Source organism: Littorina saxatilis, linkage group LG14 (genome assembly GCF_037325665.1).
Source record: "Littorina saxatilis isolate snail1 linkage group LG14, US_GU_Lsax_2.0, whole genome shotgun sequence".
Lineage (NCBI taxonomy): Eukaryota > Metazoa > Mollusca > Gastropoda > Littorinimorpha > Littorinidae > Littorina > Littorina saxatilis.
In genome coordinates this window covers 43,358,736-43,378,692 of record NC_090258.1, presented here as the reverse complement: position 1 = coordinate 43,378,692, position 19,957 = coordinate 43,358,736, and the positions used below count along the sequence as shown (strand labels likewise).

The 19,957-nt window shown below is 40.8% G+C and overlaps 1 protein-coding gene across 1 annotated transcript in view; it reads right to left on the bottom strand.

The window, feature by feature from the left end:
- Positions 1-697: 697 nt before the first annotated feature.
- Positions 698-19,957, bottom strand: part of LOC138947830 (ataxin-7-like protein 3) — a 51,023-nt gene continuing 31,763 nt past the window's right edge. The window contains exons 3-11 of the mRNA XM_070319388.1: positions 19,786-19,802; positions 16,924-17,092; positions 14,565-14,656; positions 13,679-13,747; positions 11,786-11,899; positions 10,037-10,062; positions 9,112-9,224; positions 6,877-7,016; positions 698-4,929 (exon numbers count right to left, since the gene is read on the bottom strand). Of these exons, the coding sequence (XP_070175489.1) occupies positions 4,781-4,929; positions 6,877-7,016; positions 9,112-9,224; positions 10,037-10,062; positions 11,786-11,899; positions 13,679-13,747; positions 14,565-14,656; positions 16,924-17,092; positions 19,786-19,802 (889 nt within the window). The 3' untranslated portion in view covers positions 698-4,780. The remainder of the gene's footprint in view (positions 4,930-6,876; positions 7,017-9,111; positions 9,225-10,036; positions 10,063-11,785; positions 11,900-13,678; positions 13,748-14,564; positions 14,657-16,923; positions 17,093-19,785; positions 19,803-19,957) is intronic.

Genomic DNA, 19,957 nt, shown 5'->3' with positions numbered 1-19,957 from the left:
CACAGTCATAAACTTGTCAAACACACAGTAAAATACACAGTCATAAACTTGTCAAACACACAGTAAAATACACAGTCATAAACTTGTCAAACACACAGTTAAATACACAGTCATAAACTTGTCAAACACACAGTAAAACACACAGTCATAAACTTGACAACACACAGTCATAAACTTGTCAAACACACAGTAAAACACACAGTCATAAACTTGACAACACACAGTAAAATACACAGTCAGAAACAGGTAAAACACACAGTTAAATACACAGTCATAAACTTGTCAACACACAGTTAAATACACAGTCAGAAACTTGTCAAACACACAGTTAAACACACAGTCATAAACTTGTCAAACACACAGTTAAACACACAGTCATAAACTTGTCAAACACACAGTTAAATACACAGTCATAAACTTGACAACACACAGTTAAATACACAGTCATAAACTTGTCAAACACACAGTTAAACACAGTCATAAACTTGTCAAACACACAGTTAAACACAGTCATAAACTTGTCAAACACACAGTTAAATACACAGTCATAAACACGTAAAACACACCGTTCTACACACACTGTGTGTGACAGGGTGCATGGTTGGGGCGTTCTACACACACTGTGTTTGACAGGGTGCATGGTTGGGGCGCTCTGTGGGGGGCATGCTAGGATTCATTCCAGAAACACAAAATAAGATAAATCTTCTCCTTTAATCATATCACAGCCAGATTTGGACACCAACAATGCATGCACAATAATCCCAACTTTCATGATACATCTTATGGAAAAAGAAAATGATGCAGAACACATGATGCTAAACACACTTTGGCCTCTAAATCAACACTGAAAAATCTGAAAATGCAAACTGATACAGAAAAAAAACTTTTCAGGAAAAAAGGCCTGAATACCCTGACTTGTTACATCTAAAAGTCTGACAAGATGTGATTCTGTCCTTTTTTGGCCTAAATGATCACTATTTTTTTTGTTTTTTTTTGTTGACAGAACCATGAAATCTTGTATACAACCAGGGAGCACAACAAAATAAACTTATAAATGTGCTCTGTCCTTTTTTGAATCGTTTAATAAGTTTATTTTTCTATATTGAAGTCCACACAGAATCTGTTTGTATTGAAAAACTTGCTTGCAAAGACACAGACAAAGAGAAGTACAGGGTGACCCCAAAAAAGAATACCCAAACAAAACGTCATAAATTGAAAAAAAATAAAGCAATCTTTATAAAAAAATTTTACACACATAAGTAGCCTCTGCATGTTTTGCACAGAAAATGTTAGCGTTCTAGCTTGTGTTTCAGGAAAGTTATGCTCATTCTACAGAACATGCTCCAAATGGCCTCCCCCGGATTTAAATCCCCCAGATTTCTATCTTTGGGGGTTCCTGAAAGACAACGTCTACAGGAACAACCCACAGACAATCACAGAACTCAAGAGAGCCATCATAACAACCATTTGCGGAATCTCGCAACAGGAGTGTGTGCGGGTGATTGATAACTTTGCGCGGCGAGTTCAAGTTTGCCTGCAGCGGCGCGGCGGAGGCCATTTGGAGCATGTTCTGTAGAATGAGCATAACTTTCCTGAAAGACAAGCTAGAACGCTAACATTTTCTGTGCAAATCATGCAGCGGCTACTTGTGTGTGTAAATAAATGTTATGAAGATTGCTTTATTTTTGCTCAATTTATGACGTTTTGTTTGGGTACTCTTTTTTTTGGGTCACCCTGTACCATCAGCACCTCAACACCCAACAGAAACAACAATGTCCAAATCAATGTCACGCTTCTCCCCAGCAAACATCACAACACACCAACGTTTATCCAAGCAACAACATAAAAATTACTGATACATACATACCGTCACGCTCATAAGATAATTGCCTATGTCATTTTTAGAGTTCTCAGAAAAACGCAAAAAAATGTTTTGGTTTCTGAACAATCTGCCAAGCTCATTTTAGTCATTAGTTTCAAACTGCTTATCTCGAGCGGTTGACAGCGGTATACGCGTGAGATAAAGAGCTGACAGCGGTATACGCGTGAGATAAAGAGCTGACAGCGGTATACGCGTGAGATAAAGAGTTGACAGCGGTATACGCGTGAGATAAAGAGCTGAAAGCAACATTTTCATTCAGCACAACGGCATAAGAACCCCGAAAAAGCTTTCGCATACCTTCCCATTGCACATCTCCAAAAAAGTCTTCATGTATCAAAACGGAAAAGTGCCTAACTCAAAAATGAGAACGGCAGTTTTGCTTACGTAACCGTGGCAATAGTTTCCGTTGGTCTGAGAGTTCATACTCTCTAACACATGACAGGTACCCTGCCAGTAGCTGTCCCTGTAGTCTCTCACTGCAGAAATACCTGACACCGTGTTAGGTATTTTTCTTATGAGCGTGACGATACATTCATCACACAGTGACGTGGACAAGTTCAGATTTTTTTTAATCATTCTCTTTCTCAATTCTGAGATTCAGGCACATTCATCAACATGTAGAATTGTTTAAATCAGAAATGCCTTTTTTGGAACATGAAAAAATAATGTTTAATTCAGAAATATAAACATTTACATATTACTCATTAAAATGTGTAAAAACACAACACACACACACAAACAAACAACAATACATATTACATTACAACCTATCTTGTCTGCAAAAAAACACACACATACAAACAAACAAACAAATCATATTACATAACAACCTATCATGTCCAAACTCTTAAATTTCAGTTGCAAATTCAACAATATAGCTATTCTGATGGACACGTGGGGGAATTCGGGGGCTGTGATTGGATGGTCTCTTCCGATCATCAAAGCATAATGCTACGGAAGTCGGCCATTTTTGCCAATATCCAAAAGCATATTGGCAATAACAAAGACGCATGGTTCTGGTTTACACATCTGTACCACACGATCATGTTTCAATCGACAACAGCATACACTGACAACTTGAAATTCTTCTCGGGAATGTTTTTCGGCTTTAGAAATGTCGATAGCATACCCTTTTCTGCTAACTTCCCGATGAAACAGGACTAAACCAATTATTTTCTGTCCCTAAACACCACAAAATGCCAAAAGTCGAAAGATGTAGTACAAACAGGGGAGTAAAACGGAACAGCCGTTTTTGTGTGCCTGTGTGAGCTCAGTTGCCGACTGACACAAACTTTCGCATTCGGCTTTTCTTATCTCGTAACTCCACACTAAATACCCCACTTCCCCTCTGAAGTATTGATGTACAACCCATGGCACTAACATTCATGTAGTCGTTTATAACTGAGGTTGAAAAATTCGCTTCATGACGAGACAAGTATAAATGCCATTCACCCAAACTGAAAACTTCGCTGCCGTCTGCTCGCGTTGTACGGATTAGCTGTTCTCTTCTCCTCCCCTTGTTGCATCCTAGTTCTTCAGTTGTTTCTAGTTTTCCGTTGATGTTGTGTTTTGGTCTTCTTCATAAGTAGTCTTGTTCAAAATTAAAAAAACTCAAACTTCTTTTTGTTGTATACGAATGAACTAATAAAAAGCTGTTTAACAGCTGTGTTGTCAAATCGAGTTTTTTTCCAAAGTCAGTGTGGCTCCTGCGCAAAACTAATGCACATAAGAAACGGCGTCTGCTATCAAAATCTGAGATCAACGCATCGACGCAAAAACTGTAATTTTGTAAGTTTAGAACAACAAATCAAGGTCAGAACAGCCATATAATCGCTATTGTATTTTCAGCGTAGCAATAGGGTCCGATATTTAGACTCGAACAAGTATAATGCGACTCGTCTTTGACTCGTTGGCATTATACTTGTCTCGTCTAAATATCGGACCCTATTGCTACGCTGAAAACACAATAGCTGTTAATATTCTCTCATTCATAACTCAAAACGTGCAAATTCATTCATCTGTGACTGAGCCTCCACTCATCTCTGAGCCTCCACTCATCTCTGAGCCTCCACTCCCTGCTATCACCAAACATGCTTCTTGTTCTGTACTTGCCATTTCAGCATTATTGAGTATCTCAGCTTCAAACCTGGGACCACAGAGGAGTGCACTAACCGCTACGCCACAGACCTCACACACACAGTCTGGAAGTTCACCCCTCTCTCTCTGCCACTTTCTAATAACTAACACCACAAATGATATTTAGTTTTCATTTTCCTCTCCTCATTGTGTTGTACATGTACATGTATATGTTGTTTGTTTATTTTTAAAGGCAAAATTCTTTTCTTTCTTTATTTGGTGTTTAACGTCGTTTTCAACCACGAAGGTAATATCGCGACGGGGAAAGGGGGGAGAGGGGATAGAGCCACTTGTCAAGTGTTTCTTGTTCACAAAAGCACTAATCAAAAATTTGCTCCAGGGGCTTGCAACGTAGTACAATATATTACCTTACTGGGAGAATGCAAGTTTCCAGTACAAAGGACTTAACATTTCTTACATACTGCTTGACTAAAATCTTTACAAAAATTGACTATATTCTATACAAGAAACACTTAACAAGGGTAAAAGGAGAAACAGAATCCGTTAGTCGCCTCTTACGACATGCTGGGGAGCATCGGGTAAATTCTTCCCCCTAACCCGCGGGGGGTAAAGGCAAAATCTTCCCCATGTAAACAATTGGACTGAGATGTGGCCAGGCGTCTTCACAGGACTAGGCACACCCTTCACTCAGACACATACAAAAAAACAACAGCCTGAGTGATTTCTGTGCAAAGATGGAATTTCTGAACTTACACTATTATCTATCTGCGAGTTAAATGAATTCAAAAATCTCCTTAAGACTCAGCTGTTGAAGTCGTAGAGACTGGTGGAGGCGGAGTCTTTACTGGAGGAAGAGGAGCTGGCTTTGGACGACACTTTCTGCTTCTTGCTCTTGCTGCCCTCGCTGTGCTTGGAGCTCTTCAGCGGCCGCTTGTGAGTGCTGGCCGTGCCTGCAACACAAACAAGCCATTACAAATTTAATTTCGGAGCACCATCACTTTCCTCATCTTCTTCTGCGTTCCTGAACTTTTTATTCTCAGGGTCACCATGTGATGAGAGCTTTGCTTGCCAGGTATTTGTTTTATAAGTCCCTAGAATTTCAATCAAGCTTGTGATCTTTAAAGGTGGTCGTCTACATTTTTGCTTTTTTTCAATAATCTTATGGTTAGATTTCGCTAAAAAGTTATGTCAGATGATGAATGAACCATGGGGAAAAAAGTTATAGAAAAAAATATATGTAAAAAAAAGATTTTATTTTTGGGTAGCGTGACTCACGCTTCCAATATTTTGTTTTCTGTTTGCTGAGAACATGTGCTTTGCCTAAAAATACTGACCAATCAAATTCATGTCACTATGCTTATAGCCACGCCCAAACAAGTGCAGCAACAGTTTGACACTGGAGCGCTGTCCACGCTTTTTTTTAAACGCACGAAATGCACGGGATTTGAGAGGAGCTTTGCGCTTGGCATTTTCCAAATAAGGATATCCTACTATGAGTACTTACGCTGGAATACTACAATGAATTTTCAAACGGCTACACTGGCTTCGTCTTTCCTGATCGAAAGGGGGTGTATTGTTGATATTTGTAGATAATAGACTCTGCATTTTAATGGTCAAATGGCGATTTCGGTATAAAAATGTAGACAAGGACCTTTAACATGCATGTCTGTTCTTTTGCATACTTTTGCCAAACAATGGTGGTTTGATTCAATTCACTTAGAGTCCTGCCATACCTAGGTTCAAATCCATGCTGATCTAATAAAGTTAATTTGATTGATGCTGATAATGTTGAACTGGACACAAAAGCCAAAAGCCCTATCTTCAAGCCCAAACATACAGATACAGCTGTATAACAATAACAAGTCGCGTAAGGCGAAAATACAACATTTAGTCAAGCTCAGTCGAACTCACAGAATGAAACTGAACGCATTGCATTATTTCCGCAAGACCGTACACTCGTACACCGCTCGTGGCAAAGGCAGTGAAATTAACAATCCAGAAAAGCGCGGTAGCGGTTGCGCTGAGGAGGATAGCACGCTTTTCTATATCTCTATTCTTTTTAACTCTCTGAACGTGTTTTTAATCCAAACATATCATATCTATATGTTTTTGGAATCAGGAACGGACAAGGAATAAGATGAAATTGTTTTTAAATCGATTTCGGAAATTTAATTTTAATCATAATTTTTATATTTTTAATTCCGAATATAACATATTTATATGTTTTTGGAATCAGAAAATGATGAAGAATACGATAAACGTAATTTTGGATCGTTTTATAAAAAAATAATTTTAATTACAATTTTCAGATTTGTAATGACCAAAGTCATTAATTAATTAAGCCTCCAAGCTGAAATGCAATCCCAAAGTCCGGCCTTTGTCGAAGATTGCTTGGCCAAAATTTCGATCAATTTGATTGAAAAATGAGGGTGTGACAGTGCCGCCTCAACTTTTACAAAATGCCGGATATGACGTCATCAAAGACATTTATCGAAAAAATGAAAAAAATGTCTGGGGATATCATACCCAGGAACTCTCATGAAAAATGTCATAAAGATCGGTCCAGTAGTTTACTCTGAATCGCTCTACACACACACACACACACACCACGACACTCGTCTCAATTCCACCCTCTATGTTAAAACATTTAGTCAAAACTTGACTAAATCAGTAAACGTAAAAAAGAGAAGAAAAAAGACGTCAAATAGAATGCACAATCAGTGAGTGACTTACTGTTATTTGTGGAGGTGGAGTCAGCGGGAGAAGAGACTTACTGTTATTTGTGGAGGTAGAGTCAGCGGGAGAAGAGACTGACTGTTATTTGTGGAGGTAGAGTCAGCGGGAGAAGAGACTTACTGTTATTTGTGGAGGTAGAGTCAGCGGGAGAAGAGACTTACTGTTATTTGTGGAGGTGGAGTCAGCGGGAGAAGAGTTGGACGAAGCCTCCCACTGCAGCGACTCTCTCAGCGACTGAGTTTCTGCATCGTCGTACGTGTCGATGTCTATGTGCACGTCCTCTACGTCAGGAGTCGGGCGACTGCAAAGGAAGAATTAGCATACATCTATGTAAGAACATCAGGAATTTTATTAAAAAGAGATTTTTCTATGTAACAAAATTTTTAATTAGCATCCTGTGCTGGGTAGATGTAGCGAAAAACAACCAGCTTGAGCATACATGAGACAAAGTAAGTATCTGGAATAAAAACAAGTCGCGTAAGGCGTAATTACTACATTTAGTCAAGCTGTGGAACTCACAGAATGAAACTGAACGTAGTCCGCCGCTAGTGCAAAAGGCAGTGAAAGTGACGAGCCTGTTTGGCGCGGTAGCGCTTGTGCTGTGCTTCATAGCACGCTTTACTGTACCTCTCTTCGTTTTAACTTTCTGAGCGTGTTTTTAATCCAAACATATCATATCTATATGTTTTTGGAATCAGGAACCGACAAGGAATAAGATGTAATAGTTTTTAAAACGATTTAGAAAATTTCATTTTAATCATTATTTTTATATTTTTAATTTTCAGAGCTTGTTTTTAATCGGAATATAACATATTTATATGTTTTTGGAATTAGAACATGATGAAGAATAAAATAAAAGTAATTTTGGATCATTTTATAAAAAATAATTTTAATTACAATTTTCAGATTTTTAATGACCAAAGTCATTAATTAATTTTTAAGCCTCCATGCTGAAATGCAATACCGAAGTCCGGCCTTCGTCGAAGACTGCTTGGCCAAAATTTCAATCAATTTGATTGAAAATTGAGGGTGTGACAGTGCCGCCTCAACTTTTACAAAAAGCCGGATATGACGTCATCAAAGGTATTTATCGAAAAAAAAGAAAAAAAAACGTCCGGGGATATCATTCCCAGGAACTCTCATGTCAAATTTCATAAAGATCGGTCCAGTAGTTTGGTCTGAATCGCTCTACACACACACACGCACACACATACACCACACCCTCGTCTCGATTCCCCCCTCTACGTTAAAACATTTACCGTACTTTCCGGGTCATAAGGCGCGACTTTTTTCCTCGAGTTTGACCCCTGCGTCTTATATAACGAAGCGCCTAATCCGTGTATGAAATACGAAAAAAATCAAAGAGACCGCCTGAGTACCAGTCAAACAACTTGTGATAATGCATGTTTCAGCTACTAGGTACTACCCTGGCCAAGTTTCCTCTCAAGACATCAAAGAGACCGCCCCATAGGTTAAACTCGGTCACTGACCCCGGTCAGTGCAGGAAGTGTTTCCTCTCTCAGATCTATGACAGGGGAACCACCTCTCATAGCAAAAACTGGGTCATTGACCCCTGGGAAGAAGGTCAGTGTCTAAACAAGGCAACCCAGCTATCACAATGGACCTGCCTTTGATCTCCCCGCACACACAGAGCACACATATTTCCACTCTGTATTCTTCCTTTGATGTGCGGCTTATTTTCATTCTTCCACCGTTTGTTACTGGTATACTTTTTTAAATTTTGGTGCGCCCTATCGGCCCCCTGCGCCCAATGGGTGACTGGATTACAATTTTGTTTAAAAAGAAGGGGGTGCGCCTTATGCGCTGTAGCGGCCTTGTAACCCAGAAAATACGGTAGTCAAAACTTGACTAAATGTAAAAACATCACTTACACAGAACTTGTACAATATAACACACTAAAAAGATGATAAAACTCACTTCTGAATTGCTAAGAAGTTCTTGTTTGGCTTAAAAAAAACTAAAACAAGACGCCACTGTGTTTAGCACAATGCAACATGATACAATACAGAAAGATTGACACTACAAGAGAGAGAGAGAGAGAGAGAGAGAGAGAGAGAGAGAGAGAGAGAGAGAGAGAGAGAGAGAGAGAGAGAGAGAGAGAGAGAGAGAGAGAGAGAGAGGAGAGAGAGAGAGAGAGAGAGGGAGGGAGGGAGGGAGGGAGGGAGGGAGGGAGGGAGGGAGGGAGGGAGGGAGGGAGGGAGGAGAGAGAGAGCGAGAGCGGGAGGGAGGGAGGGAGGGAGGGAGGGAGAGAGAGAGAGAGAGAGAGAGAGAGAGAGAGAGAGCTTGTGGTCAGACATTGCGGACAGACATACAAATAACAATGAGACAATCAACAGGAAAGAAACTTCGCTCCGTTTTCTTTTCTTTTCACCTACTTTTGTCTGAGCAGAAAATGTCGCACTTGTCTCCGTTGTTCGTCTGAGTGTTGGGGACATCTGATGGAACGCGTACACATCTTCTTGGTGTGTTCAGATATCACGCCACACGTCTGAAATAACACAATCCTAAATGTCAGGTATGCAAGGCACACTAGAGTTCCTTCCTCACTGTCTTGCTAGAATCTAACAAAACTCTGGGGATGTCTGCATTTCATTTCATTTTTCATTTTCATTTTCATTACTTTATTGTCCCATCGCTGGGAAATTCGGGTCGCTTCCTCCCAGTGGAAAGCTAGCAGCAACGGAGTCGCGCTACCCAGGTGTCTGCGTGTTTAGGTGTATTCAGCCACCTGCACTTATGGCAGAATGACCAAGGTCTTTTACGTGCCATTGTGATGACACGGGGGTGGGACATGGCTTCCGTCTCTGGGTCTGCACATAAAGTTGACCCGTGTCCGTCCCGGCCCGAATTCGAACCTGCGACCTTCCGATCACAAGTCCAGTGCTCTACCAACTGTTTGCAAATTCTATTACTGGAAAATGCCGACAAGATCTACAAACAATGAAACTTGCAATTATAATGCAAACTATCAACATGGGGACTTTTTGTTGACCAAATACTTGATATTTGGGAGACTCACATTAAGATTTACTGTTAAATGAAGTGTTCGCTGGGTATGTCTGTATATATAGTGTGTATAGCATATATGAATATTGTGTGAACAGTACATGTGGTGATTTTTGTCTGTATGGTTAATTGTTTTATGTAGGGTGTACATGTATATGTTCTTTTGTAAAGGGCCTAGAGCCATAGGTTAGGCACTTAAAAATGTCCAGTTATTATTATTATTATAAATCATCATTTTGTTTTGAAATGATTTCTGCCAAAAAGATCAGAAAGAAACCATGGATAAATACTCACGTTTAACAACAGGGCCTTTCTGTCCTCTGAAACAAAAGAATATAACAAATCATTTATATTATAAGCAGAAATAATTACACACACACAATCATTCCCACGTGACATTACAGGCCAGTCACTAGCGAGAGAGCGTGTCTCAAACACGTGACATTACAGGCCAGTCACTAGCGAGAGGGTGTGTCTCAAACACGTGACATTACAGGCCAGTCACTAGTGAGAGGGTGTGTCTCAAACACGTGCCATTACAGGCCAGTCACTAACGAGAGGGTGTGTCTCAAACACGTGACATTACAGGCCAGTCACTAATAATAATAATAATAATATGGGAGATTTATAGAGCGCTTTACGTTCTCTAAGCGCTTTACAATGGAAAAAAAAAGAAGAAAAAAAGACCAAAAAAATGAAAAAAAATATGAAAAAACAAACAAACATACTGTATATATACATACAAAGCAAAGCAAAAAAGCATGTGAGAGAGAGAGTGTGTGTCTCAAACACATGTACAGGAAGCGCATGGCAATGTTTGTCTGCACAAATGCAAGGGCACTCACTCTTTGACAACCCATGACAGTTATTTCAGAAAATCGTTTATTGAGTGGGAACCAAGCATTAGGTGGAATTCTAAAACAAATCTCAATTTCAATTAATCTGACCCAGTGCTTGCCACCCCAGTGCTTGCCACCCCAGTGCTTGCCACCCAAGGGGCCTCTTTTTGGGCTGTTTTATGCCAAATACAAAGGAACGCCCTTTTAAGGCAATGAGCGGCACAAGAATGACCAAAATGAAACATGGAAAATACATGGAGTAACTTAGTTTTCTGGGTAGTTATTTAAGTGACTTATATAAAAAAAATGAAAAAATTGCGAAAACTAAAGGACATAGATTGCCGTCGCTATGGAAACTGGCATACGGGAAAGGGTGGCTGAGTGGTAAAGTGCACTTGCCTCGGAAGCGAGAGGTTGCGAGTTCGACCCTGGGTCGGGGCATAAGCAATTTTCTTCCCCCTTTCCTAGCCCACCGTCTCCAACACCGGCATCGCCTCCAACAACAACAACAACAACAACAACAACAACAACAACAACAACAACAACAACAACAACAACAACAACAACAACAACAACAACAACAACAAGAGCAAACGCTCGATCGAGTCACTTTCGCAGTTCTGAATATTATATGAGGCATCAGATGGACAGGAAGAAATTGCTATTCACAACACAATGAGTCACGTTCACATAAAATTTGAGCCCGGTCACTTTTATAGTTTCCGAGAAAAGCCCAACGTTAAGTTGTGTGTTGCCGAACAGAAAAGGCTAGTTATCTCCCTTGTTTTTCTGATAACGTTCGTAAAAGGCTACAGATGTAAATACTTTGATGTAAAGAATAATCCTACAAAGTTTCAATCACATCCGATGAACTTTGTCAAAGATATAAAATGTCTAATTTTTCCTTTGACGCTGACCTGTGACCTTGAAAAAGGTCAAAGGTCAACGAAACCATCGTTAAAGTGTAGAGGTCATTGGAGGTCACGACTAAACAAAATATGAGCCCGATCGCTTTGATAGTTTCCGAGAAAAGTCCAACGTTAAGGTGGTGTCTACGGACGGCCGGCCGGCTGGACGGCCGGCCGGACAGACTAACACTGACCGATTACATAGAGTCACATTTTCTCAAGTGACTCAAAAACAACAACAACAACAACAACAACAACAACAACAACAACAAAACAAACAGTGATGGCACACTGACCAATCGTCATGTTGTCGTAGTTTGGCACCACCGTCTCCAACACCGGCACAGCCTCCACACTTTCCTGGGACGACTGAGGACCGTTGGTCGGAGCGTGAACAGCGGCCGACACGCCTGGCGACAAAATCACACATCAACACATGGACAGAAAACTAATAGCTTTAACAAATGCAGAGATCAACACAGTCATGGACTGATAACAAGCTTGATAACTTTCCCACACACTCTTACACAAGCTTGATAACTTTCCCACACACTCTGACACAAGCTTGATAACTTTCCCACACACTCTGACACAAGCTTGATAACTTTCACACACACTCTGACACAAGCTTGATAACTTTCACACACACTCAGACAAGCGTACATCTCTCTTCTCCTTCAAGGCTCCCACTGAAGAAAAGTTTTAAAAAAAAACCGATGGAGCTTGGACAGCAGCTGGCGACACAATGACAGATCAACACATGGACACAAAAACCCTTAGCTTTAAAATAATTTGACATCAACACAGTCATTTACTGATTGAAAAAAAGCTTGATAACTTTCCCACACACTCTGACAAAAACACACATCTCTCTTCTCCTCCAAGATTTTTACTTTTCCTCAGTGAGGAAAAGTAAAAATCCCCAAGTTGGATGGTGGCCGACATGCCTGGCGCCAAAATCACAGATCATCGCAAGGACAGAAAACTCTTAGCTTTAACAAATTCAGAGATCAACACATCGACTGATAAAAAAAAAAGGGTTACTTTCCCACACACTCTGACACAAGCACACATCTCTCTTGTCCTTCAAGTCTCTCACTGAGGAAAAGTACAAATCCCCGAGTTGGACGTCGCATAAGCAGTAGTGGCTGACACGCCTGGCAACAAAATCAGTGGCTGACACGCCTGGCAACAAAATCAGTGGCTGACACGCCTGGCAACAAAATCAGTGGCTGACACGCCTGGCAACAAAATCAGTGGCTGACACGCCTGGCAACAAAATCAGAGATTAACCCGTGGACAGAAAACCCTCAGCTTTAACAAATTCACAGATCAACAACATGTACTGACAACAACATGTACTGACAACAACATGTACTGACAACAACATGTACTGACAACAACATGTACTGACAACAACATGTACTGACAACAACATGTACTGACAACAACATGTACTGACAACAACATGTACTGACAACAACATGTACTGACAACAACATGTACTGACAACAACATGTACTGACAACAACATGTACTGACAACAACATGTACTGACAACAACATGTACTGACAAAAAAAGCTGTGTGAAATTGCTCACTACGCTCTGACATGCGTCTTCTTGCCTCTCTCTTTTCTGTACGTTCAAACCTCCAGTATCCCACCCACTCTTACCACTCACAGACAAACACCCCCCCCCCCCCCACACTCACACAAAAACAACAACACATAACACCAACAAACACAAGAGGCGAAGCCTTCAAGGCTCACGTAAGAAATCGACAAACAGTAACACAAACTCAATCACTCCGTCACACATACACACACACACACACACACAGTAAGCATAGGTGACACTGTGCAAGAAAGCGAGACACTAGATCTAGATCTGTCTGTCTGCATGTAGCCTACTTACATCGACACGACTGCCAACTAGTCTCGGCCCGCTCAAAATAACAATGACCGAGACTTTCAGTAATTCCTTCGCGTGACGTCTAACCCTCTTCGTCATAATGTGACGTCTTCAAATGACGAAATGTTAAAGTTTCTACCACAGACATACACACGCACACACACACACACACACACACACGCACGCACAGACAGACAAAGTTACGATCGCATAGGCTACACTTACGTGAGCCAAAAACAACAAACTAATACAGAGAGAGATGAAAAATTAAACTTACCATTTCTGATCCTCCCAACTTTTCTGTTTCGAGGAGAGTTGGCTCCCTTCTCCTTCTTCAACTTTTTAACTGAAAAACACAAGAAAGAATGAATTCTAACGTAACCACTTGGGGAAAGTACATTTAGTCACAACCACCACCACCATCACCAACGATAACAATTCCAGTTAGACTAAATGTTGAACAATGGAAAGCATTCTCCTTCTTGTCGTGTGCAGGGGATCAAGATGAAGCGGACCAATTTGAGAAGTTTCTGCCTTGCAGCTATACAGGTTCATGTACAACTGCCTTTCTGTCGACCATACAGCTGTTCGCTGGAAGAAATCAAAATACTGATTCGGTCAAACCTGCCCTAGCAAACACTTCTCAGTATATAGCTACATCCCCACAACAAAAAACCTCAATGTTCTTGTTTGTGTTTTTTGGGGCAATATAATTCCCCTTTCCATAGCATCCACCTGTCTACCACTGCCCCATTTAGTGACTCCCTTGAGTGGTCATTGCAGACGGGTTTTACTGTAAATACTTTCATTGGGTTTAGTTAAGATGCATGGGTGTTACTGGGAAAAATAAAAAAACCTGAAAGGCAGGGGTCCAAAATGCTCAAGTTTGAAAGAAAGTTTCTGGACACCGACGAAACCAAATCATAATAAGCAAGATGGCGGCAAATCCAAAGGAGCGAACCGAGAAAGCACGCGAACCGGTGTCAAAAGTCGGATCGGAACCGCTGCTCGTTATTTCAACTTAGCGAAACGAAGCTTTTTCTTTTCTTTTTTTTTTGTTGAAAACCCGGAAAACCGGAATTTCCGGCTTCAGATTTTTTCAATAACCGGAAATCCGGCAAAAGCCGGAAGAGTAACACCCATGAAGATGCCTGGGGTCTTACCTTTCTTGTTTTCTGTGCCGTAGCTCCAGTCATTGTCGTTTTCATCATCACCACCACTGTCGTCACTGTCACGCTTCGTGTTGCTGGCAATCCTGCACAATGCAGACAAAACCTTGAAGGTTCAGGGTTTGAATCATGGCTGGGGTCAGATTGAACATGGCTGGGGTCAGATTGAACATGGCTGGGGTCAGATTGAACATGGCTGGGGTCAGATTGAACATGGCTAGGGTCAGATTGAACAAGCAAACGTTAATGATTTTGTTCTGTCAATACAAAAGAGTCCGGTGTGGCACACTGCAGCGAAAACACTCTGAATAATTCCACCTGAACATAACAACAACAACAATTCTTTACTGAAAAACAATTCTTTACCAGACCTGTTTACCCTAAACCCGAAGCAAGAGTACTTTCCCAAAAAGTTGAGTGTATTTTTCAAAAAGTTGGTGTACTTTACAAGCAAACCCATGTGGGCTAGAGAAAATGTACGCATGGGTGGAAACGTGTTTGTGTAAGAATAGCATGTCTTATGAACACCTTCAGAATTTAACTCCTTCCAATACAACAGGAATAAAACAATTTTATTTACCTGTCAGTTTCAGGGGCGGATCAGTTGCTTTGTAAGGGGGGGTGCACTTTGAATCGAAAGAGAATGTGATGGGCGCGAAGCGCCCGAATTTGCTAAGGGGGTCCGGGGGCATGCCCCCCCGAAAAAACGTTTGGCCCAAAGAAGCAAAAATGGTGCCATTCGGTGCCATTTCAACTTAGAAATGGTCATAGAATCAGCTTTCCCCAATTTTTTTTTGGGGGGGGGGCTGTGCACCACACCCCCCCCCCCCCCCCCCCCCCCCCCCGTCTGCCCCTGAGTTTATAGCATTATAACCAGTGTCTTCCAAACAGATTGATAATGAAAAGATGAAGTTCGTGAAATAACATCTGCGGTTGACAGTGGCAAGTTCATTTTTACAATCATCTCAGAAAACATTGCTTCAGCACGGACTACAGCCTTTTCTTCTGGCAGGATTTGCTTTGCGGGAATGAACTTCATAATTCCTTGGCAGCTTTCAGCGGATTTCTTTGCAGCAACCTTGTCCGGGTGAGTTTTGGAACTGCAGTGTCGTTCGATGTCATATTTCCCAGCATGGGCAACGGAGAAATCTGATTTACAATACTTGCAGTGTGCATGACTTTTTCCCATAGTAGACTCCACAATTCCTGGCTCTTTCTTATATTTCTCCAAGAAAATCTGCTGCTTCTGCTGTTTAGATTTGGTACAGTCATCCGAAACTGGCACATTTTTCCGCTTCATTTTGCCACGAACAAGGTTTCCACAGCTGAAGACTCGCTGTCATGGTTATCTCCCTTCGACCGAAACCGGTATCAGTTGTACCATCCCGTAATCAGCACACCAACACCGGAAAACGTATTCTAGACTTTTTCTTAGGCGTATTTTGTGCGTGTGTCGCGTATTTGCGTACCGATAATAATTTGGCGTACAAAATACGCCCAAATCGTACTGGTAAACAGGTCTGCTTTACTTAAAAACAATTCTTAAAACAATTCTTTACTGAAAAACAATTCTTTACTTAAAAACAATTCTTTACTTAAAAACAATTCTTTACTTAAAAATAATTCTTTATTTAAGAACAATTCTTTATTTAAAAACATTTCTTTACTTAAGAACAATTAAGAACAATTCTTTATTTAAAGGCATATGTACGCGCTCCCGTGTTTACAAAGTGTAGTTTGCCCATAATCGATGTCAAACGCACCATAAGACCATGTAATGACGATATGTCGCCATGCGCGGACCATATACATGCATTACAGCTTGTTTTAGAGTCTCAAAAACTTTGGATGTAAACAAAGACCCGGAGTTATTTCCCTTGCGTCAACGCTACCTCTGTTGGCAAATCTATAAATAGGACGATCCAGATCAAAATGAAAATTAACATATCTCAACAATGAAGGGGTCCTAGACCACAATATTTTGTAGGGAACTTAATTTAGCATGTCTCCAGCTGTTGGTAAAGCAATTAGCGTGTATAGTCATCGAGTACATATGGCTTTAAGAACAATTCTTTATTTAAAAACATTTCTTTACTTAAGAACAATTAAGAACAATTCTTTACTGAAAAACAATTCTTTACTTAAAAACAATTCTTTACTTAAAAATAATTCTTTATTTAAGAACAATTCTTTATTTAAAAACATTTCTTTACTTAAGAACAATTCTTTATTTAACGAGGGTAATAGAGTAAGCAGTGAGCTTTTTTACATCTGGCCCTCGTCCTAAAGAGGGACTAGCATAAAATGACTCAAGAATAAACAAGTAAAGAAAACTATAGCTATGAAAACATACCTGCGACTAGCGATGCGTGAACTGTTGCGGCCCATTCCCATGCACTTCTCCAGGTGGGGAGCGAAGCGCGACGCGGCCAGGTGGCGCTGGCAGCTGGGACACACGCACTCAAAGTTTTTCTTGGTCGGCACCTGGCCCAGCACATCCACTCCCGGTCGGTCCACCAGGGCTGAGAGAAAGAAAGACAACTCTGATAAATTTACTACCTTGGAACACACCCTCTCCCCCCCCCCCCCTCCCCCCCCCCCCCCCCCCCCCCCCCCCACACACACACACACAAGTGTTTTACTACCGTGGACAGTACAATTCTTTTCTGACCCTGAATTGAAGACTTCCCCTTTTTGAGACATTGACATTGATTTTACAGATTTTTTGTTCAGTTCATAACATCTGCAACTTTACCCCCATATAAAGACTGGCTATTTAAGACCTCATTTTCCAGCTTTTACGAGGTCTTAAAAGGGGGGCGCCAGTGTATTACAATGTACTGGCGTCACCTAAAATACCAATACAGTGTCAAGGGAGACAACAGCTGTAAATCGCTCATTGACTTGCACAAACTTGATTGCCTCCCCTGGACACCTTTTTTTTCCCCCTGATCAGTTTATGGTTGGTATAGTTATGACTTCAAAGGTATGTTTATCTAAACTGTTTTTATAATTACATTTATTTCCGTGCAATCAAGGTGTATAAAGCGGGTGGTCCCTGTATTCGGTTCATGATTAAATCTAAAATACAACACCATGGCAACGAAGTCAACTCCTCTTACTGCCGCTGATGGGATCTATGTCGACTAAAAGTGTGGGATTCCCTGTAGGTGGAGTTCCTGTAGGGTCTGTATACAGGAAATCCCACAAACTTGCAAACCATCCTCAAATTTCTAAAAAAATATTTTTAAAAAATCGAAAAACATCAAATTCTACCTATGTCGCTAAGCATCACCGTGACTTTCAGCGATATCAGTGAAACGGTACAGCAACTACACCCTGTGGTATTCTCTGTACACAGGGAATCCACCTACAGGAACTCCACCTACAGGGAATCCCACTCTTTTGGTCGACATAGACCCCGTCAGCCTTACTTCCTTCCCAAAAATGAGAAAATCAAATCTTAAAAGAGGCTCAGGAGGGAGACCTTGAAACGGGGGTAAATTTACAGACGTTACAAACAGGAAATCCTGAAAACTGGGTCTTAACACTTTCGCGACGGGACGCTGATAAATCAGTAACCGCGCTGACACGCCCATGGACGGGACGCGCATTTTTCAGTATCAGTCATACAAGGTACAAGACTCGTGATTGCTTCCCGGTTTTTGAAGATTGCAATAAATTGAGTTGTTTCCCTTGATACACGTGGTTTTCTCTTCCGGCTTGATCAAATTAGTGCAGATTTGCGTGGTGTTTTCGAACAAAAAAAATGAATCGAAGGCGAGCCTTGTCACGGTTCTCCGGATGTTGGATCTTGAGGATCCTGTAGATCATGATACATCGTGTCGTTTTAGCCTCAAGAAAGCGATAATAGCAGTGATATTGAGGAAGAAACAGTCCCGTTGTTGCTAGTACGAGTCGGCAAACTACACGTGGTAGGGGGTGATACTGCTAGACGAACATGTATCTCGGAATCGTGCAGGAGCTATGGGGGCGTGGCAGCACTGATAACAATGGATGGCTGGAGCCTTCTAATCCTTTTGGAAATGTTCATAGGTGTACAGTTGGTACTTTGTTGTGAAAATGTGACTTATATTCAATATGGATTACCTGGACATCATTTGGTGAGTGTTACAGTTTTGTTTCATTTGAGTCAGGATGCTGTGAGTGAATGCGTGATTTGCTTGTTTTTTTCTTTGTACTGTCTCCTTATTTCTGTGTACAATGTTAACAATATTTCAGCTAATTCATAGGTTTTACACCTTGTTTGGTTATAACATTATTTATAATACTTTCTGTTAAAAAATAACTTTTAAAAAAAGCAGTGGAAAATAAAAACACACACAAAAAAACGTTAAAAAACACAAATTATCCCCCTTTCACCCCCCTTTGCTAAAACAAATCGCGTGACAAACTTATAAATAGCACGACTGAACTGGGCATCCATTTTTGAATTAGTACACAAAATTTGGTGGTGATTGGACTTAATTCAAGCTTGCTAGACAGATTTCTTTACAGTTACTGATTTTTGGGAAGTTTCTTGGTGGCAAGCTTGGGCAGGCAGGACGTTAACGCCGTGGCAATGCTAGTCACAATAGTGTTAACAAGGGTGGGGTAGTCTCAACGGGGGGGTCCCACTGTAACATTAGTTACTCTTCTGTCAGAAATAGCAGAATTGATTGCGAAAAGTCTCAAGGTTCCCAGTATTTAGTTGGATAAAATACATACATACAAATAATGCACCCTGATACATTTTAACAGTAAGACTAAGAAACAAAGACAGAGAGAAATACAGAAAGAACAAGATATTCCTCCGAGGTAGGAAAAACACCCCCGTCCTTACCATTCTCACTGCCACCAACTGAGAAGGTTATTTCCCTTTGACCATTAATATGTCCCTCTATAAGTCCTTGTAGAATCTTAATCCACCAATAACTCCCTAACCGTGTGTTTGACTGGTCCCAATTTTTGTAAGGACCGTCTCAGGAATGTATAGAACCTGTTCACCAAGTTTGGCGACGATCGGTCCGTTCATTCTTGAGATCTATATGCGAACACAAACACACAAACAAACAAACACATCGACCGAATCCTATACACACCCCTATACCGGGGGTGTAAAGACTGCAAGAAAGAAAGACAGAAAGAAAAGGGGGAAAATTTCGAGAAAGAAACAGAACAATAACAGCTCATAGGAAGGGAAAATCTTACTTACAATAATTCTCATGTGTCCTGAAAACAAAAGGAAAAGACTTGATAAAATCGCTTCTGAATGGTGAAAAAAACAGCAAGTGTATTTGGTCACGACCAACAGACTATTGTCAAAATGCACGACACAGCACACAAAAACATAATGCAAGAGAATGCATCTCTCAATTTACATTATA